General features: G+C 39.7%; 1 protein-coding gene across 6 annotated transcripts; it reads right to left on the minus strand.

Moving 5' to 3' along the window:
* Positions 1–2834: 2834 nt before the first annotated feature.
* On the minus strand, positions 2835–22499 carry Rfx (regulatory transcription factor Rfx). 6 transcript variants are annotated; one of them, XM_028187572.2, is made up of 16 exons: positions 22262–22499; positions 19675–19763; positions 18630–18728; positions 17563–17653; positions 16790–16849; positions 11191–11275; positions 10290–10419; positions 9653–9761; positions 8927–9180; positions 6661–6839; positions 5728–6172; positions 5451–5561; positions 5202–5374; positions 4988–5117; positions 3874–4015; positions 2835–2967 (listed from the first exon to the last, which is right to left on the minus strand). In XM_028187572.2, the coding sequence occupies exons 1-15, from the start codon at positions 22404–22406 to the stop codon at positions 3881–3883; spliced, it is 2235 nt and encodes a 744-aa protein (XP_028043373.2). In that variant the 5' UTR covers positions 22407–22499; the 3' UTR covers positions 2835–2967; positions 3874–3880. The 6 variants fall into 6 exon arrangements, with proteins under 6 accessions (XP_028043373.2, XP_028043406.1, XP_028043398.1 ...); XM_028187605.2 differs by lacking the exon at positions 22262–22499 and adding an exon at positions 21827–22053; XM_028187597.2 differs by lacking the exon at positions 22262–22499 and adding an exon at positions 21831–22035.
* Positions 22500–24319: the final 1820 nt, after the last annotated feature.

Below are 24319 nucleotides of genomic sequence, written 5' to 3' on the forward strand. Positions count from 1 at the left end.
TGTTCTTTTTTTATGATTGAATTATTACTGGTGGCCTGGAGGCCTTTCCAGTTCCACCAGGACAGGTGGTGTTTCGATGTACTACATGGCTATGCGCGGCTACTAATGTATAAATGTAGTAAAATTGCAACGTTCTTTGGTAATACGCGACATATATATATACAGTTAAAATTATCATCAACGTACGATGACCACACAAATCCTATGTTATACAAGTTTACTTAGGCCCGAAGATATTGTGTATCGAATCCTACAATAACATTTAAATTAGAAACAATTTCACTTTTAATGGTGAACTCGCTATGAACGACACGAAAACGGAAACCGTTCTTATTACTGTGGGCTTAGTGAGAGTTTTTTAACGTTTTGGATATCGTAAAAGTTAGCTCATATTTGTATGGAATGGGATCGTTTGCCTGCGTTTACCGCTAGGGGCGCTGTTCCAACTGCATACAAAATTGGGTTAACTTTTACGCTATAGAGAACGTTAAAAAACTCACACTGAGATGAGTTTCTATAACAAAGACGTGACGCAGCAAGACCGCGCTAAAGGGGAAGTTATTTAAAAACAATTGTTGTTAAAAATTTACGAATGCAACTCGATCTTCAAACAAAGTGAGCTCATATTATAATAAAATGACACTAAAATTTTACCTAAAAATCGCAAAACAAGCAGCGTGTGTCAATTACGTAACAAGTAAAACTTCTTTGGCTTTAATAAAATATTTCAAAGAAAAAATATTAAAATATAAGTAGGTATCTTGTCAACTAATTTTAGTCATACATAATTTGTCAAGTGAACAAAACGTGACTTCAAATTTTCGCAAATCACATCGACCCGCCTGAAACGAGGTGTAACTTCGAACTCATCATTTCTGATTCATTGAGTTCACCAACAAAAGTAGGAAGGTATTTGTATAAACTCATTTAATATTATCAAAAACTATCCATCCCGACGGGATGTAGCCACCAGTACGACATTGTGCACAACGATTCATGTCTTCAATTGTACACAATTTTATTGAAGACATGAGTGGATGAAGGGGTTAAGTACTATTTTTAAGATTTTTGAGTTTTTACATCAAATGAAGCTGTTATGTCTATAAACCATACTAGACCTTAAAACTCCAGGTTTTAAGGCTATTTTTAATTCATGTGATTCTCATGTGTTGAAGGAGTTTCTTACGAAGAAAAAGAACAAGTAACAAAAGTCTGTTGCGCGTTTTCTCAAAATTAACAAATTATATCGTATTCCCTTCATCCACTCATGTCTTCAATTATTTGAAACGATAGAAATGCGAAGCTAATTATAAAAACAGTTTGAACGTGTATCAAATTATAGGCAGTTGTGGCTTAAATTATCGAACTTAGGAATCTCTGGTGGGGTAGGACATAGGCTGAGAGAGTAAGTGCTTCCCCTACACTCTATTCCAATTACGAAGTCCCATTTGACAGATTATGTTATTGTGTGTGTTAATTAATTGTATAATGATTTAGATTGATTATATATTTTTTAAATGATTTACAATCATGAACAAAAATGATTATTATTAATACGTTCTAAGAAGTGTCAAAAGGGACTAATTGGAATAGAGTACAGTCAGTATATAATTACGCGATGTCCAATCTTGATGATGTTCATTCGATAATTATTTACCGTACCTAGATGATTATTTATAATTCGATCGAAAACATTATCGGTTCGTTCGATTGCTTTAATTTACAATCTCCCTTCATTACGTTACTAAACAACAAATTATGTTATATTATAGTGACATTATAATCTAATATAATCCTAGATTATGACGTCATTATACTATACTATATTATAATTTAGGTACATTCTATTATAGGTATATTTGCAAACGGCCCGGCTCCCTGCAAACATTTCTAAATACAACTAACTGAATGCACATTCTATTAACTAATCTCCAACATACTCAACGCGAGTAAAACTTAATAAAACTACAAACACCAATATAGTTTGTCTCTCTCTCCCTCTCTTTCTAAGCTGCCCGATTTGATAAAGAACGACAGAGACAGAATTAATAATGACAGGCGCAACTGAAATTTATTTTTGTTATACTTTCAAAAATGGCTACACCCTTCACAAATTCACTTTGTGACAACGTTAAAATTATAATAATTTAGACTAATATAATATGATTTAATCCTAACGGGACGATGTCGATGATTCGAAATAAGGAACTACAGGTATTATTTATTTTAATGCGTATAACGATGTAATAATATATAAACATAGTTTAGACTAACTTGAGCTATTCGATACGGCGAACAAGAATAAAAACATGAACAAACAGACAAATTGCAAGGGCCTTCATCTAGGAAACTTGTTTAAAATGTATTTAAAAATCAGTTCCATCTGTCCTGTGGAACTTTTGGATATAATAAACACTTTAGCAGACCAATTAACACAAACACAATTCTCGAATGAAACAGCGCGGGTTCAGTCCGTTGAGGCAATTATTCTATCACGCAATCACCCAACAAAATAATGAAAACCATTAAAAAAATATTTAGTTTCACATCTATCTATCTACTCTCCTACGTTAAACCTCCGAGAACCAGTGTGCTTAGTGCGAGTTTTTTAACGTTGTCGATAGCGTAAAAGTTAACTTAACTTTGTATATAGTTGAAACAGCAGCGCCCCTAGCGGCAAACGTAGGCAAACGTTCCAGCTCCATACAAAATTTAGTTAACGTTTACGCTATCGACAACGTTAAAAAACTCACATCAAGCACACAGAACGTGAATAGCCTAATGCAGTGGTCGGTGCGCCGGTGCAAGCCAAGTGACAAAAACTCTTAAAACAATTTCTTTGGTACTTATATAATTACAGTAACGTAAGAGACTAAATCCTGTGTTCGTATTAGTCACTCGCGACGAGTCCCCCGTGACTCCCTTTAAACAACACCCAACCGTATCCGGACTTGCTCGGTTCGAAAACTGTAATTAAAATAATGATGTCACTAAGCCGGAGTGTTTTGAGTCGTCGTGACACATGAGGTCTGAGTACAATCGCAAAGTTTCGGAAGCCACGCAATGGTTTACTGGTGGTACGACCTCTTGTGAGTCCGCACGGGTGGGTACCACCACCCTGCCTATTTATACCGTGAAGCAGCAATGCGTTTCGGTTTGAAGGGTGGGGTAGCCGTTGTAACTATACTGAGACTTTAGAACTTATATCTCAAGGTGGGTGGCGCATTTACGTTGTAGATATCTATGGGCTCCAGTAACCACTTAACACCAGATGGGCTGTGAGCTCGTACACCCATCTAAGCAATAAAAAAAACATACACATAGTAGGGGGCCGTGCGGGGGACAAGGGCGCGGTGTGGGGGGCGGGGCACCGGGTGCGACCTGAACCCGTCCAACAACCTCTCCGTCATCTCGTGACCAAAGATCACCAGATGTTATAGACAACGGTGTATCACCTAACACCATTATTCAAAATAGGGCAGTAAATTGAGAATGTGTTGGGCAATGGTGTTTACATAATTCATTTAAAATTATATTCTAAAGGTCGAGATTCCGAGAGAAATACAAAACCTTTGATGTCAAGTGGATCGTGAAGCGGTAGTAATAGCTGGACGGGATCAGATAATGGCCGTGTCCTCTTGATTTATTACGACACGAGACTGGCCCAGTGGAGCGGTGGCGCCCTGACCGCTGGGAGGAAGATCGTGGGTTCAATTACCATAAACAAGGATGTTTGCTTTTTGTTTGGGTTCCCATAGTACAAAGAATGCTAATTTGAGGCCTCCACTTGTAACGTTAATCTTATGCAACACCTAATAAATTAAGATTAGCAACTATCGTCGTTAAGACCGTCGTTCGTAAGGCGCAGATTACCTTGAGCTCAGTCGTTGAGTTTGTGCTTCTTGTTGTCGAGAGGCTCGTCGTCCTCCTCGTCCTCGTCGTCCCACTCCCAGTCCGGGTTGTCGTCGTCGCCGTCGCCGCGAGAGTTGTCCTCTGCCACGTCGTCGTCGTCGTCCTGCGCAACGTAGTCTCCAGACAACAGAGGCACAAAGTCGGACGGAATTTTTTTTTTAATTGCCCTTGTTGTCAGACGGGCATACGGCCCACCTGAGCCAAGCCGCTGCCTACAGTTAAGTACTCTCCATAAGCCCCGTTTGAAGAAGGACATGTCATAGCGCTCAGGAAGCACCGTGGAGGGTAGCTCGTTCCATAGCCGGATGGTACGTGGCAAAAAAAGATCTCTGGAAACGCACTGTGACGTCGTACTCGCCGAGATAACGTGTGACGCTAGTGTCGCGTCAGCTGGTCGCGGACTAAGTCGACCGGACATTCCAAATTTAAATGTTTAGTCTACAAGATTTACTTATGAGGTAGCCATTTTACAATACTGACCATTTGTAACGTTATTTATGTATGATTGGGAATGCATTCTAAATTCAAATTAATTTTATTAAAAAAATTTGGAATTCTATTTTCAAATTCGGTCACTTTTGTCTATGGGTTAATATTTGGTTATACGCGCTTAAGAAGTTATACTTTATTTTTATTAAATTTATTTCTTTTTTTTTTATTTAAATTTTAATCAATTTGAAAGAAAATCGATTAAACAAAATCCTTAAACACGCATATTGGACATCCTTTTCTTGACATCTTATAAATTCGGTATTTTCGGTACGGTTCGGAAAGTTCACCTGCGGCTATATTCAGACTCGCCAAATTACGTCGGTCGTATTGTAATGAGCGATTTAGTGGGCAATTTCATTCTGTTAATTTTGTGTCACGGTGCGCGCGCATCGTAAAATTTCATCTCATCAATTTTTTATAACGCGCCTAAAGAAGTATAACTTCAAAAATTAGTTTTTTGATATTCATAAGCGGTCATGTTGATTAGATCCTAGGATTACGAATGCACAAACGAAAATTAGAATTATCTAATTTTCATTCTGATAGAGTTAACGAGTAAACAGAAGTAGTATATGATAGTTACGAGTGCGCGCTGCATGACGGCGATGGGCGGCGCGGCGCGGTGCGCGGCCACGCGGCGCTCCACCAGGTACGACACGTACTCGTCGTACAGCAGCCGCAGCAGGTGGAACGAGCCGAACGACGCCGCCGACCTGCGCCCCAACAGCTTTACTTAATGCGGACACCTCCGGTCACACGTCACACGTGTACACGTGTACAGCTGCCCGCCGGCGCACCTGAGCGTGAGCTCCCTGATGACGAGCGAGGAGTAGAAGGACCAGTGCAGCAGCAGCCGGCGGGCGCGGCGCGTGTAGCCCGGCCGAGCCTCGTGCGGCAGCAGCGCCGCGCCCACGCAGCCCTCCAGCCACGCCGCCCACTGCTCCAGCGACGCGCCGCGGCACAGCGTGGCCTGCAACACCCAGTGCCGGGTCAGCGCACCCCGGGCGGCCCCCACGCCCCCCGCCGCGCGCCCCGCGACCACCTACCTTGAAGTCCGTCTCAAGGCGCAGCGCGTGCGGGGCGGCCGCGCAGGCGCAGGCCCACGCCGCCTGCTCGCGCACCACGCGGAAGTCCACGCGGTTGAGGTCCAGCACCATCTGCAAAACAAGCTCTGCGCTCAGCCGCCGGGACCAGAATATTGTCGGGAAGCTCCTTTACGTTTATATGCTACAAAATGCAACATTTACTATAACTATTCCCGTATATAACTTTACATTATATCAAACTTTACATTTACAAAGTGATTTAAATGTTACATCTCACCTGGTGGATTTGATGATGATTAGTGAGCACGGCTCTGGCGGCCTGCGCTAAGTGGTTGAGTGAGGTGTAGCGCCGCAGGGCAGCGGCCAGCGCGGCGGCGGCGGCGGCCTGCGCCCGACTGGCGGCCGGCGGCGCTCCGTTGGAGGCGCCCGCCAAAGCCGACTCGAGAGTCTTGGCAAAGTTGCGGATGGCTTGCGTGAGCTGCGGCGGGATGGGGCGCAGCACGTCGGGCAGCAGCAGGTCGACGGCGCGCTGGTACAGCAGCAGGTCGGCGCTGCGCAGCCACCGCGCCACGTCCCGGCGCGCCGCCAGCGCCAGCAGCGTGCGGCGACACAGCGCGCCCGCGTCCCCCCCCGCGGCCCCCCGCCAGAACGAGCGGCGCGTGCGCTCGACGCCGCTCGTGTCCAGCGCCGCCACCGCCTCCAGGAACGAGCTCCCGTGCTCTCTGCACGAGTTCTAACCACATTTTACATACCTATCTAAACTAGCAATATGTTGTAAGAGAATACATTTTCAACAATAACACTCGCGACATGTGATATTTTCAATTAAATTATTAAAGACAATATTGGGCATTCATGCTGTGATGTCTATCTAACTACTTAACACCAGGATTATGTTTAGTCCCTGCCTGTTTCTGCCGGATGAAACGGAACTCAAGCGCGACAGGCAGGGACAGGGGAGCGCCCCCGCTACCCTCCCCCGGACGGTAAATGGCAGCTATGTTAGATACAAGCTTCTCTTGGGACGTATCCAATAGTTACAAACTATTAATCGACCAACATAATTTAAGACCAAACGACTGTATTGTTGCGAAACAAACTAAAACCTACAGTAGTGTAGGGCTCGTCGACGAGTCGAAAGTGCATAATAATATACATATTAAATAAGATAGTTATATAAATTACTAGAAGGCCAAAAGTCGTGTCTGACCTGTGATGTTTCCGCAGCGCGGGGAGGGCGGAGGGCGGCACGTCGTCGGGCAGCTCGTCCAGCAGCAGCTCGGGGGGGTCGGGCGCGGTCACGGTCCCCAGGTACTGCCGGTGCGCCACCCCGCTGATCCCCACCGGACTAGACGCGGTCTCGCGCTCGCTTGAACGCGCCCTACCTTCCTGAAATTTGAATTCTTCAACTTAATTTACTGCCTTTTAGAGCAGTGAACTCTGCCAATGCCGGTCCCAAGCCCGGATGAGAAAAGAGGAGGGCTGAGTGGGAGTTCGACCGTTTCCAACGTAAAACAGTCAACACCGCATGTCTGGCAGCGTACAATTAGCCGGACCCAAATCAGTCTTCAGCGGCATCGAAGAACTAAATCTCTTCCAAAAGCACTGCCGTGGAAGGACGCGGGACCCCGCCACGTTTATTTTCCCAAGACAGCCTCATGAGGCCACGAACCTCAGCATTGAGGATTATCGACGCAAGGAGAAGGGAGAGCAGTAACATTTCCGGAATAAGTAGTAGTTATACTCATCACAATATAAACTTAATACCCGTTAAATTACGTCTGTAAATAATTATAAAGTTTAGTAATAGAAGAGCGGCTCTCAACCGCCGTGTCACACGCTCCCTTTTTTCCCTACCTATGCTGATAGTCTTGAGAGGCTATTTCAGCGTTACCCTAGCGTGTAAGTGAGCTCTCGGGGTTCAAACTGGAGGTGTTGCTAACACTGGCTCTAGCAAGAGCAGTGCTTCGCAGAATCTTCCAACGGATCGGAAACGCGATATTTTTATTTAAAGTGACCCGGGGGAAATGCGTCTTTGGGGTACATATGGTAAATACACAAACGGTTTACTGGAGGTTAACTGTCCACCTACGTTTAACAGATTGATGAAGTATAATTTAGTAAAGGTACAACATATACCTTCAGTTCGACTATCAAAATGTTTGCATGTTCACATGTATGTAAAGGCGAAATAGTATAGATTATCCCCGAATCCTGATCACGCAGGAGCAAGTCACCGTCGTCGCCCTAGACACGTCCATACGGATCCATCAGATCCAATAACTCTTGCATTAGATACCTTCAGCTCTAGCCTTCAGCCTTCAGCCTAGGAGCAGGCTGAGGAACCCCGGTAACCGTACTCGTCGAACTCGACAAAGAGGTCGACGTGCAACCTAACCCATACATCAGCCTGCTGAGTTTCTCGCCGGACCTTCTCAGTGGGTCGCGATTCCGATCCGGTAGTAGATTCATTCGCGAAGCAATTGCCCTTGAATTTTTAGGTCTCCTTCGGAGGCGCTCGGGCAGTTGTTAGCAAATCCCACCCCTCCTGGCTGAGCCTTTGCTCGCCCACCTGTCTTGGTGAAGCTGGAAAGGCCTCCGGGCCACCAGTAATTCTTCAATCATAAAAAACAAAAAAGAAGTATAGATTATGTTTGTGAGAGAGAGAGAGAGAAAGTATTCTTTATTGTACACCAAAAAACAAATAAACAGTGCGATACATTAAAAACAAAAAAGTACAATTGGCGGTCTTATCGCTAAGAGCGATCTCTTCCAGACAACCATCAGGTGGACAAGAATCATTTGGAAACGAACTACTAGCTGTCGCTCAGAGCTAGTACTCAATAAAATTATCTAATTAGCTATTCTTTGGATTGTGGAATTCCTACTGTTATTTTGATACTACTATACAAGGCAACGCTTTCACCGCTTTCTCAGCACATGTGACAATATTCTTACACCGGTAACAGTAACGCCAGAGTATCACCGAATAGCTGAACGAATATCGAATATACTAGTAAAATCGAGAAGTACAACGCCATCTATTGTCAGATAACAGGAACACACATCGAAGCTACTCGACTTGCCCAGAATGTTCTCGATAAGCCTAGGGATGTCGTATCAACTATACAAGCGTTGCAGAGACAACACGAAATCAATTAGTAAACAGAGCTACTCGAAGCGAAACAGCAAACGGATCACCTGAAGCGAAGCAGAAGAAGTGAATTGAGAATTTTAAAGTGGTCGTTAAGTGTTTTAAGTGTTGAATACAGTTTTAACTTATGCTTCGGTAGTTTTTATTTATCCCGAAAAATAATAAGGATGTTTCTCATTTCTTTTCATTAATAATATTTGTACAGATTAAGAACAACCCAATTTATGTTTAGGTACATATTTGATAAAATCACTTTATTGGTTTAAGCAATTGAAAGTAGCAAGAGCCACGTTACGCTCTACGGCAGTACAGGCACGGATACCTGTGCGTCGTAGAGGTCGGTCTTGTCGGCGGCGGCGGTGTCGGCGCTGGTGTCGGCGGCGGCGTGCGGCTTGGCGCGGATGCCGTAGTAGTGGTACTTGGAGTTGCCGCGCGTGCCGAGCCGCCTGGTGCGCAGCCCCACGAACACCGAGCGGATGAGCTTGCCGAACGACGCCGCGTTGACCGGCTCCAGGCGGTGCGACGTGCAGTGCCGCAGGTAGTGCGCGTACAGGCTCGAGCGGGGCAGGGACACGCCTGTTCACATAGTAGTAGTCGTAGTAGTGAATCATACTAATGGCGTTTCCAAGAAACGCAATTAGCATACATACTTCGATGAGCGACAAAAGGAAGATCTTCCACCGAGCGGGTGTTACTGTTGGTCAGACCGACCAAGTTTTATATATATTTTTTATTTTCCTACCTAAGCTGATAGCCTGGAGCGGCTATTTCAGCTTTACCCTAGCGTGTAGGTGAGCTCTCGGGGCTCAAACCAGAAGTGTTGCTAACACTGGCCCTAGCAAGAGCAGTGTTTCGCAGAATCTACCACCGGATCGGAAACGCGACCCACTGAGAAGACCCGGCGAGAAATTCAGTGGGCTGTGACTTATATATATGTATATTTAACATCTAATCAACATCTAAAGCTGAACTGAACTGAATAAGCTGAACTGAGTACTGAACTAAAGCTGAACTGAATAAGTAGTGCAGGAAAGTGTGTGGTTGTTACCGTCCGCGGTCTCGTAGTGGTCCAGCAGCCACTGCACGGTGGCGGGGGGCATGCGGGGGGCGCCGGGGGTCGCGGGGGACGACGGCGCCTCCGCCTCGTCGCCGGCCACCTCGCACACACAACCACACAATGAGACTACAATCTAGTAGTAGTCTTGCGCTGTCTGTGGGGTCCGGTGACTGACAGTTAAGACCGGGCGAGATATATATAGATTTGGTAGCGGCTTCGCTCTGCCCCTGGCATTTCTGAAGTCCATGGGTGACGGTAACCACTCACCATCAGGGTCGTAAGATCGTCTACCCACAAGGACCCCGTAAACCTCGTTTGAAGAAAGACATGTCATAGAGCTCAAAAAACACCGACGAGGGAAATTAAATCTAAATCTGGATGTCAGAAGGGATCTGTGAGAACGCACTGTCGATGAACACGGTGGCTCTAGGTAGTGTGTTTAACCTATGCCCCGTCGGCGACTGGAGCAATAGTAAAAACGAGACGATGGAATAATCTCGAACAATTCCTCAAAGCATTATTCATCTGTCATGAGTGTCATCTTATAGTTTAGGGACTGTAGTGACCGAACCTTCGGAACTCGACAAAAGAAATTTAGTTCGAAGAGTTGAAATACCGTTGTACTTACAACGATGCCATAAGCGGAGTATTCGGCCGAGGAGGCTCCGCCCCAGTTGCTGTCAAACGACGTGCCCTCGGCCGGGGCCGGGTTCGCGACGGTGGCGACTCCGTACACCGGGTACGTACGTAGCTCCTCCCTGATACACGAAACTTTTTTTAATTGCTTAGATTGGTGGACGAGCTCACAGCCAACCTGGTGTTAAGTGGTTACTGGAGCCCATAGACATCTACAATGTAAATGCGCCACTCACCTTGAGATATAAGTTCTAAGGTCTCAGTATAGTTACAACGGCTGCCCCACCCTTCAAACCGAAACGCGTTACTGCTTCACGGCAGAAATAGGCGGGGTGGTGATACCTACCCGTGCGGACTCACAAGAGGTCCTACCACCAGTAAGAAAAAAAAAAGAAACACTTATACTGACTGATGATTCAATCAGTCGTCATTAAACAAAACAGCAAGTGGAACAAACTATCCGCCTTCGTTCAGTCCTTCAGCGTGCAAATAGAAAACATTATTCGCTTGTCAGCTTCGGAAGCGGTTACATGCAGTTCTTACAGTAACACTGTCTGATAGCTTTAGAGTATTTTTCACGGTACGTAGACAAAATCATTATCAACCTGCTGACAAGGTCAATAAAGCTGCCCATCACGAGACTAAAGTCTCGGCTGTACTGCTATAAAACACAAGAACGTTCGCAGCAAAAATTAATAGGGCGAGGGCACAGAGCACGGATTTGAGATACGCCCATCGCCAGGGAAATCTTCAATTTTGTAATTTAAGAGATTTTTTTACACCGGTCGTTACGTAAAATCACTGAATTTCACGGAATTTCATTCAGGCCTTCGGTAACAATCATTCAAACATACAATGTTATTATGAAATCGGTATAGAATTGCTTTACTTACATATGCGTTTGATTCCCTTGTGTGTATATCTCTTGTGGCTCCGTGACGTACTGTACGTGGTAGTTGGTCCCATTGCCCCCCTCGCCTGGAATTAAAAAAAAATTGTTCATTTAATTAATTAGTTTTTAAATTAAGATTGAATGTCTTCACCCGCAAGCTGAAAAGCACAGATATTATTTAGCTCTGTTAGTTTTTAAGTAGAAACCTTGTTTTAGTTTAGTTTATTGACACACCATTCTCAAAAAGCATTAGTAGTAAAAATAACAAGATTAAAACCTAGCCGATATCGGGAATAAGTTAACTAAAAAATATTTTTATAATTACTAGGATGCACTGTACTCCATGGTGGTGTTTTTTTCGGATTCCATTACTACTAAATTATCATTGAATTTACGATAAGATTTTCTATGTTATTAATCAATTGTAAAAATCAATATTATGACAAAACTATAATAGAAATGAAATATTTTAAAAGCGCTTTTTAAAAAATACAAAAAATATGTTATTCTCTTGAAAAGGTTACACGAGGAGAAAAATGATACAAGCGTCTATCGCCTCGAAGGTACAATGATGTAACCTTGAGGAGGGTTCACTCACAGGGGTAGAAGGAACGGTATCTCGGCACCTCCATGTCGCTGGAGATCTCCCAGGCAACTCCGGGCCGCCGCTACCCGGAGAGCAGAGGCGTCTATCTCGACTGAACTCGCGCCGTCTCCCTCACGCGATACGCTCTTTTGTGCGAATTACGCAGAGTATGTACGCTTCACGAATACATAAGGGAAGGTAATTTGGGAGGGTCGAAATTGTTTATATTTACTGGGAAACGCGATTGTAGGCTTTCACCATTTTTCAGTTCCAATATCAAGCGCATATAGTTAAAAAGTTAGAAAGATTGATTATTCTCAATGTCTTTGCAATTAAAGCTATGACATTTTAAACAAACAAAAAAATAGAATGAGCTATGAACATATTACAAATTCAATCGAAGACCATCAAGTTTTGATTTGAGATTTCAGTAGAATACAAACATCGCCTTATAATATCTATTCTGAAATCATCTAAAAATATCATTTTCTTTCTCCTTCCCACATCATAGCATTCGAACTCAAACATTTCTTAGTGACTATGAACGACGAAATTAATTAATTAATTGTGTAAATATTTATATCTCTATAATTTGAAAAAATATATCAAGGAAACATGAGATATAAAAATGTGTAAATATTTATTTCTTAATAAAAATCAAAGAAGCCAATACTTGCAATAATGCCAATACTTGTTCATTATTTTATTCGTTAATAATTCCCACCTGCAATACCCGTCCATGTATCCCACCTGTTTTGACCGTTTTAACTTTCCCCCCGTGTTGCTATGGATTTATCCCTTATCCCTACAAAGTGATTTTCGACTTGTTACTATGCTTGTTAGTTTAATTGAAATTTCTGATTATACTATACTGTTAATTCTATACAATGCTGAGCGTGTGCTGCACAGACTATACTATAATTTGAAACGAAGCCGAACCAATATAATTACGTTGCCTTTTGTAGAAGAAAAAAAAACCGTTTGTTTATTGATAAACACAGACAGGCGAATAAATAAATTGTATTGTTATACTAATTATTTTTTATTTTGTTTGATAGTAGATTATTAGAAACGTTATTTATTAGATCAAAGAGTCAAAACGACTGTTATTATATTATTAAAACACTGTTAAAAAAATCGCCTCTGTTCTTATAACAAAATTAAATTTTCAAAAAATATGTTAAAATATGAACATTTATTTTTAAAATACCTAATAAATCTGCTTGACGCTTGTAAAGAAATATTATTAGTAATATATTAATAAAAATATTGTTGAGGCTTTTATTTTATTTTTATATATTTATTAAGTTCACTATTTATTTATTTTTCCGCAAATAACATTATTCGTACACATTTACTAAAACAAATTATTAATTCATGTAATTTTCGTTTATTAAAATACTAAAAACGACAATTTATTTTTCCTTCGTACGGTAATAAAATGCGTAAGAGAGAAAATTGAATTTTCATATGAATTTCATCTCATAGAATTGAAACGGCCCAATAAATCATAACGTAATAAAATAGGTATCCACGCCCGAGACAGTCCGCGCAACACCAAAAGTAACCAGCATCAATAATTACTGACATCTTGATTAACTTTATTAACATGCAAATTGTTTTAACTGACTTATTTAAGTGGCAGTATGCAGTTTTTACTAGTAGCTAGAGTCTACTGTGATCCCATTTGGGTTGGTACTACCGTAATGTACAGTAATATATAGGTGTTCCACTGTGGTGCTCATTTCTGTTGCAAACCATTCATGGGTTTCGTTTGGGTTCGATGACATCCAAAACAGCTTTTCATATAAAACAATTCATACATAACCTTATAATATCCAAAGTTTTAAATACAAGTAGAAATAAATACAAAAATAAACAAAAGATTAAAACCGTATTTTTAGTAACTATGTCGATTCGTACGAATGTTGTAACCTTTCTGATGTCATTTCAAATTTATTTATACCCGCAGTAGTCCAAATTCGACTATAATTAATTGAAATTATAAGTTTCAACATTATTATGGTTCAATTGTTACAGATTTCGCTGAGACTACACTATAGACAAATACCCGTAATATTAAAGATAAACAATATTAACCTATTCTCAATTTGACTACAGACTTTAAGCAATAACAAAAGTTTGACAATAAACAAAGAGTATAATTGTGTGTGTCAAATACATGGCAGGGTGTGTAATGTTTTCTTTATTGATTTAATGTATTTTTAATCCATAATTTTAAAAAAATATTAGCATTCCCCACTTCTTCTCTATATTCTCTAAAGTGTGGAAAATTTCATACTCCTCCGTCCGCGCAATTTTATAGATATAGATTCATTTGAAGATGAAAATGTATTTTTTTAGTTCACACTTATCTCGCGCTTTATTGTAGATTTTTTATTTATGTTTGAGAGATCACTAGTGGCCCGGAGGCCTTTCCAGTTTTACCAGGGCAGGTGGGCAAGCAAGGGCTCAGCCCGGAGAGGTGGTATTTGCTAACAGCTGGCCGAGCGCCTCCAAAGGAGACCTAACAACTCAAGAGTAGCTGCTTCGCGAATGAATCTACTACCGGACCGTAATCGCGACCCACTGAGAAGATCCGACGAGAAACTCAGCGGGGTCTGTAGACTATTAAGACTATCCTACAAAGAACATAATTTAATAATGTAACGTGATATCCAAATTTACACGGAAAAAAAAACCCAGTGGAACACCAGTCATTAAACTCATCAGGGAGGTGCGTACGCGCGCCACGCGGCCTATATCGTATCACAGGTGCACGTCAGACAATAAACAACCCCTTGACAACGCCCCATCACCGAGTGATCGCTCAGGTAGATAATCCGACGGGGCACATCGCAATTATCCCCTATTATTGCATTTTTTCCAATAAACTTTATGGAAAAGCTTCGAAGATTATGTTCGAACTGAGTTGGGGAAGAGATCGGTAATTTTATACGATTTAAATTGTTCCTGTTTCTTGGTTCAATCTATCATTATTATTTGCCTACTTATGCTGTTAACCTAGGGAGTTATGCCAGATTAAACGATTGAGTAGGTGAACTGTCAAAGCTCTAATTTAACGGTAATCTATCGATAGCGTTATTCAATATTGGTAGGATTTGTGTACTAAAAGGAACTGTTTCATTATCATCATATTTAGTACTTCATAATACTTATAATAATTTAGCTATTGGAATTAATATATACTCGGTAATGAAATGCCGGCAATTTAAAAAAATAGAAAAATCGAGTTCAACATTACTGGTTATAATTTATTTAAAGAAATCTCTTACCAAAAATCTACAAGAGCGGTATGAGAATAATAATAAAAGTGATTAGTGGTTTGTGGGAGAGTTAAAGTAATACTTATATCTATTGAACGTGTAAATTAAAGTTATATAAAAGCAAACACCGGAACAAAGACGCTTTACAGATAACAGATATAGTTTTCATACTTGAACACAAATTACGAATGTGGGTACCTATGTGCTTTTTTTGTGTGCTTCTCTTTCCTAACTCCGTATCGCCTCAGGGGAAGCTAGACATCACATAGTGAGCGATCTGACAGGGCTTATCCTAAAAAAAAATGCTAACATCTACCCTAAGAAGAGCAGTGCTTCGCTAAATTTACCACCGAATCGGAATCGTGAAAAACTAAGGAAATCTGGCGAGAAACTTAGCGCAAAACATATGCACGTAACGTGTTCCACATAGAACGGTGACCGGGACTTGGTTTGCCTAAAAGCACCAAAGGTGGATCGAGAGGATCCAAAGCACATCTTGTATGTATTAATACATATATTATTACGAATTGAATTGTACTTTGGGGATAACGATATAAGGAAGCTCTTCCACCGAGCGGTTGATACTGCTCGGTAGACCGACGGTTCGATTTTTTTATTTTTTTTTCCTACCTAAGCTGATGGTCTTGAGAGACCATTTCAGCATAATCCTTACAAGTGGGTGAGCTCATGAGGCTCAAACCTGACGACGTTGCTAGCACTAGCCCTAGCAAGGGCAGTGCTTCGCAGAATTTACCACCGGTTCGGAAACGCGACCCATTGAGAAGATCCGGCGGGAACCTCAGTGGGCACTGACGGTCCGAATTTTGTTGTTCGGAACTAGTATAGGTATATGCAAGCTTATCATGAAAATGTCGTAAGCGAGATTCAGGCATCTGTCAAATATCTTGTGTTGATATCTGCCGCCACAATAAACGCAAGCTACATTTCATATTTTCGTGAGATAAATACAGACGTCGCTAAATAGTATATTTTAAATATAATGAGCACGTTTGATGTATCAAACAGGTGAAGAAGATAATCAGATTATACGTCACGAGAGCAAAGTCCGAGTTGATGGCCGAACAACTAGACGTGTTCGGCGCAACCTATTGTGTTGCCAGTCTTTGATCTTTTTGTATTAGAATAGATATTGGGGACATATTGTTACGTAATCCGTGTGTAGCGGAAAGCGAGGAGCGTGGGTAAAATATTCGACTTTAACATTTGAAGATCGGATCAGATTTGACAAAACCATATTTATAAATCTTTTTTTGCACACGAAGTTTAAAAAATGCAAAGGGTTTTCGCGAATATAAAACTAAATAGTTATTACATTATGGTAAGCATCTTGTAAATTTAATCCTAAATGTTTGTTAGTAGGCAGAATTGTCTTTAAGACGACTAAAAAGGTTTTAATATGCGGTATGATTAAAAGCGAAATATAAAAAAAATAAAACGTTTTTGTTATTGGTTTTTCTTTTAATTATCTGTACACCGAAAACAGGAAGCTTCAAATTCAAGTATTAGTTACAATATCAATAGGCTAATTGTGAAGCAAAAAGACTCAAAAAACAAAATAATGGAGTTTGTCTTAAACAAGTTACATTTATGTTATGATCTGTTTAAGGTAATTATTTTTTTATTGTATAAACCCCGAGCCCACTACTATTAGTAAGGTTAGAAGGTTGGCAACACCGTATCGAATTAAGAAATATTAAAGGACTTGCTTTCATCACTGTGCTCCTCGGCCTTTACCGTTGCTTCCGGATACCGACCAGTCCACGACCCTTGCATGTGCAAAACTCATTACAACCAAAATCACTTGTGCAAAACAAACAACAATAGCATTCGTTCAACAATCGCTCACTGTTCATTTGAAAAATACATTCTGTTCACAAACAGCAATTACCATTCTAATTTAATGGCAATAGTTGCAATTACAATGTTAGAAGAAGTCTGAAAGTGGCACCTGTGACAGAGAAGATGAGAAGCGCGCGTTTGGGATGGTATGAGACGAAATGACAATGAGGTTGTTATGAGAGTTCTATCTATGAATGTGGAAGGCTTTAGAGGAAGAGGTCGACCTAAGAAATTTAATGAATGGATTGCGTGAAAGACGGTATGTGTAAGAGGGGAGTGATTTTTTTTCTTTTTCTTACCTAAGCTGAGAGCCTTGAGAGGCTATATCAGCATAGCCTTAACTAGTAGGTGAGCTCACGGGGCTCAAACCTAACGACGTTGCTAACACGAATCCTAGCAAGAGCCGTGCTTTGCAGAATCTACCACCGGATCGGAAACGCGACTCACTGGGAAGATCCGGCGAGAAACTCAGTGGACTGTGTCTGAGGGTTGGGGAGTAAGCGAAGAAATGATATATGATAGAGGAGTATGGAAGGAGAAATGATGTTGCGCCCACCCTAAGTGACTGGGAGAAGGGCAGGAGAATGATGATGAGTTGCAATTACAATGTTTAAACGTCGTAAAATCTATATAAACTCACTGGCAACGGTGATGTACGTGTGTTGGGCGTCCACAGATGGACTGGACTGCCCCGAGCTATCGCCTTTCACCTCCACCAAAGTGTTTGACACCTGAATTTTAAATAAAAATACTGTCACGTTAACTATTTATATACATTTTCTTACTGGGGGTCATAACGAGGTCACAACGGTCAACGAATGCGGCATCCAATACCCCTATTTGTTTACTTTGTTTGTCAATTTAAATGAAACAATATTTACTGGTGGTAGGAGCTCTTGTGAGCCCGCACGAGTGGGTACCATCACTCTGCCTATTTCTGCCGTGAAGCACTAATGTAATGTGTAACTATACTGAGACCTTAGAACTTATATCTCAAGGTGGGTGACAGCATTTATGTTGTAGATGTTTATGGGCTCCAATAACCACTTAACACCAGGTGGGCTGTGAGCTCGTCCACCCACCTAAGCAATAAATAAATAGATTAATACGTGTATACAAATGTCCCCTTTGGTATTCACGATCATAATGTTCCCAATAAGGTCTATATGAACCGATTGAAAAACCGCAGAAGACGTTTTCCATTTATTTAAGGAATCCCGTTCTATAAAGTTGATGTGTTCTCCCGTTCTCGATAACGAAGGCGATTTACATAATTTTCAAAACTCAGGCTAATTTGGTGTTTCCCAGACGAGCTATCGACCTACTGGTCTCACCCCTTAAGCGGTCGCCATAGCTCATGAAACCAGAACGCGAGTGCCGCTTCTTATCTTGAGACCTAAGATTAGAATCTTAATTTTACAACGATTGGCCCATTTTTAAATGCTTGCTTTGTAACAGGAATGGGTAGGATGATTCTTATCCGCCCAGACATGTAATAACCTCACCCACCAGAAACTAAAATGGAAATAGTGTGTTGAGTATACAGGAGTTCCATATGAAAATACGTATCTCCACGCTACAATAGACGAATGATTCTACTTAATAACCATATAAATCACCATTATTAAGACCCCTATCGTGTTCGTACTAAAAATGACTTAGTAATCATATGCAGTGATATCGAAATGTTATCAATCAATTAGGTACCTGTTGCATAGCATGCTGTAGTTGTATAGAATTCGGTATCTCCGGTATAACGATGAGTTCGCGTACCGCCGAGGGCGAAGTATTGCCGGCGCCGTTGCCCTGTTTTATAAAATAAATACAATATACAACGTATCGATGTGAACGAAAAGCGTTTCAAGCGATAGCCCCGCAGTAGTATTCAAGGCAGCGCCCCTGGGTTGAAACTCACACCAATGCTAGCATTTTGGACAAAGATGTTGGTGGCCTCTCCTCCGATACCGGAATTTTTTTTTTGTTTCAAAATTTCTCCCGGATGAGAGTCTCCTTGGTGCAGAAGCATCGATAGAAGCTTAGGACTTAAGTGCTTAAGATATTTGAGACAGAAGTAGACTGAATGGCCATTAGTCGGAATTTAATTACGCGAATTAATTGAAACTTTTAGATTTATCGAGACGCATTGGTTCTCTCTGCTTCTTATATCTACCGGATACTCCAGACAAGGCGAAAAGTTGCATGAATATTTCACCTACACTTTATTACCTCCAAAGTTAAGTTATTCCCTACTATCTAAAATCACTGCATTCGTCGACGCGTTTCTAGAGATCATTTTTTCCTCGCACCATCCATCCAGCTACACTGAGTAACAATTTCACTTCGCTGTTTCCTGAACGCTATGACTTGTGCTTTAAACGAGTGATGAGACACAATCTTGTCCGAGTCTCTCGCACTGCCAGTTTGGAATGATTACTGGTGCCCCGAAAGCTTTTACCATTTTACCAGGACAGGTGGGACAGTTCAGCCAGATGAGATTTGCTAATAGCTGTCCGAGCGCCACCGAAGGAGACCTGACAGCTCGAGAGCAGCTGCTTCGTGAATGCATCTACTACCGAATTGGAGTTACGATGTCTATGGGATCCGGAGGTAAGTACGTCCGAGAGCAATTATCATAACAAACTTACACTTTTAGACTGTATGTTCTAAAATTCAAGGAACCCTTTAATTTGAAGACTCATCCCTGAAATTAATTTACAAAAAAGAGGATATCTTTGATTTAAGGAATGGTGACCTGTGTGGGCGCCGCTAGACTCGCCGCCATGCCTGGCGATGGAGGCGGCGACGATTCCACGAGCACCTCGTCGCCGGCGCACTCAAAATCTGAAATATATAAATTACACACAATAATAACTATATGCAAAAAATTATAATAACAAAGTAGTCTGAAACAGAAAACTTCAATTTCTCTTAAGCTATTAACAATACCATTTATCGGTAATGACTATAGAAATAAAAGACTAACACCATTCCATAACTTACAAAATAGTTTTCGCAACAGCACATTAATGCATTTAACTTTCACAAATTCATAGTTTCAAAACTCATAAAAAATTCGTGTTTTTATTCCTGTACTGATAAAATTAAATATTAATTTATCTGCAAAATTTTTATTATCATTTGAAAGTCGCTATTTTAAATTGGACTAAAAATATTTCATCATAAAAATACTTTGAAATTCCATTTCAGTTCTGATTGGGTCCAAAGTTGAATGATACAGATTAAATGAACATATTTCAGTTATAACAATTCATATCTATATCAATACACATAGGATTCTAGTGGAAGAGTATTTAATAATAATAACTGTAGAGTGGAAATCCACCCTCAAGTTTGTTACCTGCATTTAATTTGGGAAGCCTTACATCAGTATTGTTCAATTCTAATTGTATTAATTATCCCCCATATATAGTCACACTATTTCTAAACTTCTATGTGTATTTTCTAAAATTGTTCTTTAATATGCAGTTTAAAGGGAATACAATTATATTACATTTTATTTTCCTTTTATTGTCTTTATATATTTATATATGATCATAATGAGATGTCTGTCAATATCTTATGTCTCTCTTACTATTAATTAAAAGTTTTTACTTTGGCCATTTTTTTTATCATAACTGTATTAAGATGTTTTAATCATTAATAAAATAAAATTCAACAACAGCTTCAATGTTTATGTAGATTTATGTAATCATTTATAACTGAAATGATGGATAACTGTTATATGAAAAAATCTAAAACATTCTAATGGACCTATGAAATTGAGCTATATTAAAACAAAATTTATTTACTATTACTTATTATTAATATACAAATTAAAACATCATATTTAAAATTACTCTATATAACAACAATGTCCATGCTGTAAAAAATATGATGTTAACATATTGCATAACAAAGTCCCGGAGCGATGAGATGTTATTGATCTGGAGTGAGCACGGGCGGAGTGTCCGTGAACCGTATCCAGGCAACACCTCATCCTTCCCTCTGTACCTTACTCTCAATAACAACACACACATAAATCTGCAACTCACTTTCTAAATAAAATACATTCTCAAACCCCATCTCTGACATTTTCACAATCACAATTTGTTTTAACACAATATTACATGATTCTATTCTTTGTTGCCAGTTGATACTGAGCGTTGTGTTGGATTATTGATCAAACACCAGTTACTATGTGAGACATTTTAGACTAGTTTTTAGAGTGCAGAGGTGGTGTGGGTAGTGTTCACTGGCTGTGGGGTGGTGGCAGGTGGTTTGTCACGGTCCGCTTGTGCCACCTGCTGTGTGCATGTGCTATGATGCATGGCTGTTTATTATTGTGCTTATAATTATGTATTTGTGATATTAGATATAATTTGTGCGCTATTTGTGAGTTTTTCTTGAACATATGGCTCTAATAAATTGCTTTAATTTACTAGATAACCAACTCTTTGTACTTCATGCTTAATGTTGATGTTTAATTGACTTATTTATACGAATTGCTTAAATATTATGAAAGCTTACACTACTGATTAATATTTAAATTATATTTAAAACACGATAACGAAAACTGTGAGGACAGAGGTCTGATAACAATGATAACAGGAAAAATTTGTCAGATATTATTTATATGTTTTTGAGTTGTATATATTTTTGGTATTCGCAGGTAACGAGGGCGCGCGCCGTGCCAGTCGGCGCCACCTCCGCTCCCTGCCACCTCGAAAACTGATAAAATTGATACAGGAACGGAGGGGAACTCAGTCTCACGTCCTAGCGGTGCGTGAAAACTTCGTATTCGGCGTCAAATTAATATTCAAAATTAATACTTGAAATCTGGACGTCAGTAATGTTTAAGGTAGGCTTAAATTTCGGAAATATTCATGAAATAACATGAAAGATACCTGCCAGCCATACTTTGAACTGTCAAAATTTTCATTGTTCCTTAAATATTTCGCCACTTTAAAGGTGATTACGATTTTCTTAACATTTAGAATTTACTTGTATGAATACACAAAAAAATATTTTTATGTAACACGATAAGGAAAATGACTTATCAGTGTTGTTATTCTGTAGCTACACCCGTTTCCTAGGCTACGGACACCCTGCCAAATTATGAGCACTGAGCAGTGCTGACAAAAATAAAACACGAATTATAGAAATGTTTCGAATTTCATTATCGATATCGAAATTACTATATTCCTCCATTAAGCTCTCAAGCTGTCATCAAGAAAAGAAATGCAATATCTATCAAACGAAAGTTTTACCTTAATTCAATTTATTTACAAAATCATTGTTATTTTGGCTTTTTTATTTTGAAAGAAATTACAAAAACAAACCATGGTAATATAATTGCTTGCAGTGATGCTCAAAATCTGGTAGAACTTCAGAAGTTTCCAATCTTTCAGTATTATCTTCAGAACAATTATTTTCTAAAACCTCAAATACGTCTCGTGATAAGATAACTCTATACCTCCTTTCCATGCTTTTCCAAAAACCTTTTTATAGATATATGTGGTCGCCTTGGCAATTAATTTTATTTATTTAATTAAATGAAATTGTTGATTTATTTGACGTACATATTTAATTCACTTTTTTTTTTCAATCTTAATCTAGTTGACTTAAAAAGGTTTTTCCTCCATAGAATTTATGTGGCCAGTTGATACGTTGTTTTTGGTATTAATTTTTAAGCCTCTTAATTATGTTTCACTGAGAATCCAGTCACTATATATATATAGTGTAATAAATATAATTTAATTTAATTATTTCAAATAAAGTTCATAAAGTATGTAAGGAGCTGTGAGAGGCATTCTTTGCACGTTATTTTGCGCCAAATATTTTCTTTTTGATTGCCTTTGTATGCAGCCAAGCTTACAGCCCACAAGATAGTAAATAGTCGCCGTCGCTCAACAAAATTAATAAAGCCAGGGACAAAGCGAAACTGGTACCTACTAAAGGTTGTTTCAGGTTGTTTCTTATGCCTAGAAAGTGTGTTAGAACTCCATGCTGCGTATGTTCATCGATTTCATTATTGGAGCTCACTTGTATAATTTAAAATAGTGTGACACGCTGCTGACAAAACAAGTATATTTGAATAGAATCGTTCCTCTGATACATGAAAAAAACAAATGAACAGTTTACAATATTTTTCAAGATCTACAACGACTGTGTTTATTGTCTTGTTAAAATCGATTACTTTCCAATTTTAAATTTTAGGGCACGCCAAATATCACATGTAATGATGTAGGACTCGAATTTTTTTTAACAACACATCACTAGTCATACTGATACTGAAGTGTTACCGAAATGCATTCGATTTTAGCGAAAGCATTTGCTATTGCTAATAAACACTAACGGCTAAAGTTATCTGGTTTATTTAAAAAAAATATAGCAAATAAATCGAGATTTTTAACGTAACCTATTACTTATTTACTACAACTTGAAAGAAACCTGATGTGCTTATATCAATTCATTAACTTTCGGTTCCATTTTTGTTAACAAAATTCTCAATTCTCCACGTTTAGATATCTGCAACCGATTTTTTGTTTCCTATTAAAGTTGTACTAACAAATCTGTATTTATTAGTTATCTAACAGTTATTTTCTGGAACGAGATTTCAAAGTACTACCTTTTAAAAGCACTAACTTTGAAATCTCGTTCAAGAAAATAAATCGCTAAAAGTGATATGTTCCAGGCAACCGTTTTCATCGACAGAATTTCTGAAAAAAATACAGCAGATTTGTTGCGGTATACAATATTTGGAGAGGGCTATCATAAAAATAATAATATAAATATAATACCAAATACATAGCGGAGGAACTAAAAATACCTGTCAGCGACGCACTCCACCAAGCTACAAAACGGGATCGATGGAGACAACTAGCTGACGGAATCAAACGGAGTCACGATCCTCAGCAATGAGGGACCGATTGAAGAGAGAGAGATAAACCAAACCTTTACTCATGAAGAATCATGAAGAAAATACATGTATACAATAAATATATGACTACAATATACATATAAAAAGAAATGCAACGAAAATTATTTATCCACTGCTTTACCCACCAATTTTTATTTAGCGTCCCTAATTCATCGTATCATTTAAAGTTTCAAGCGCCTCCTGAGATGTACTCAGCACCTACTGGGAGCAGCATCGCCCACCTACATAAACAAAAATACATTGATCGCACAGGTAGTTTTCCAATTACAGAGCATAATGCGACTCAGTAACGCACAATGCCGAATTATGCTGAAGAAATGCATCAGCAGAGTGCGCTAAGTTAGCACAGTTTTAATTAACATTGATTATTTCTAAGAAACTACGACGAAACGAAAGCCTTACAATTTTTTTCAACATAAAATAATATTACTAACGATAATATAAACAAAATTTCGAT

The sequence above is a fragment of the Bombyx mandarina genome, chromosome 22 (genome assembly GCF_030267445.1).
Source record: "Bombyx mandarina strain Sakado chromosome 22, ASM3026744v2".
Taxonomy (NCBI): domain Eukaryota; kingdom Metazoa; phylum Arthropoda; class Insecta; order Lepidoptera; family Bombycidae; genus Bombyx; species Bombyx mandarina.

Bases quoted from the DNA above. Each gene is read 5' to 3' on its own strand.
- Rfx (XM_028187572.2), bottom strand. From the start codon at position 22,406: ATGGAAAGGAGGTATAGAGTTATCTTATCACGAGACGTATTTGAGGTT. The intron at 19,764-22,261 runs GTTTGTTTTTGT...TATATATTTCAG, and splicing joins CAAGCAATTATATTACCATG to ATTTTGAGTGCGCCGGCGAC. The intron at 5,562-5,727 runs GTGAGATGTAAC...CTTGTTTTGCAG, and splicing joins ATCATCATCAAATCCACCAG to ATGGTGCTGGACCTCAACCG.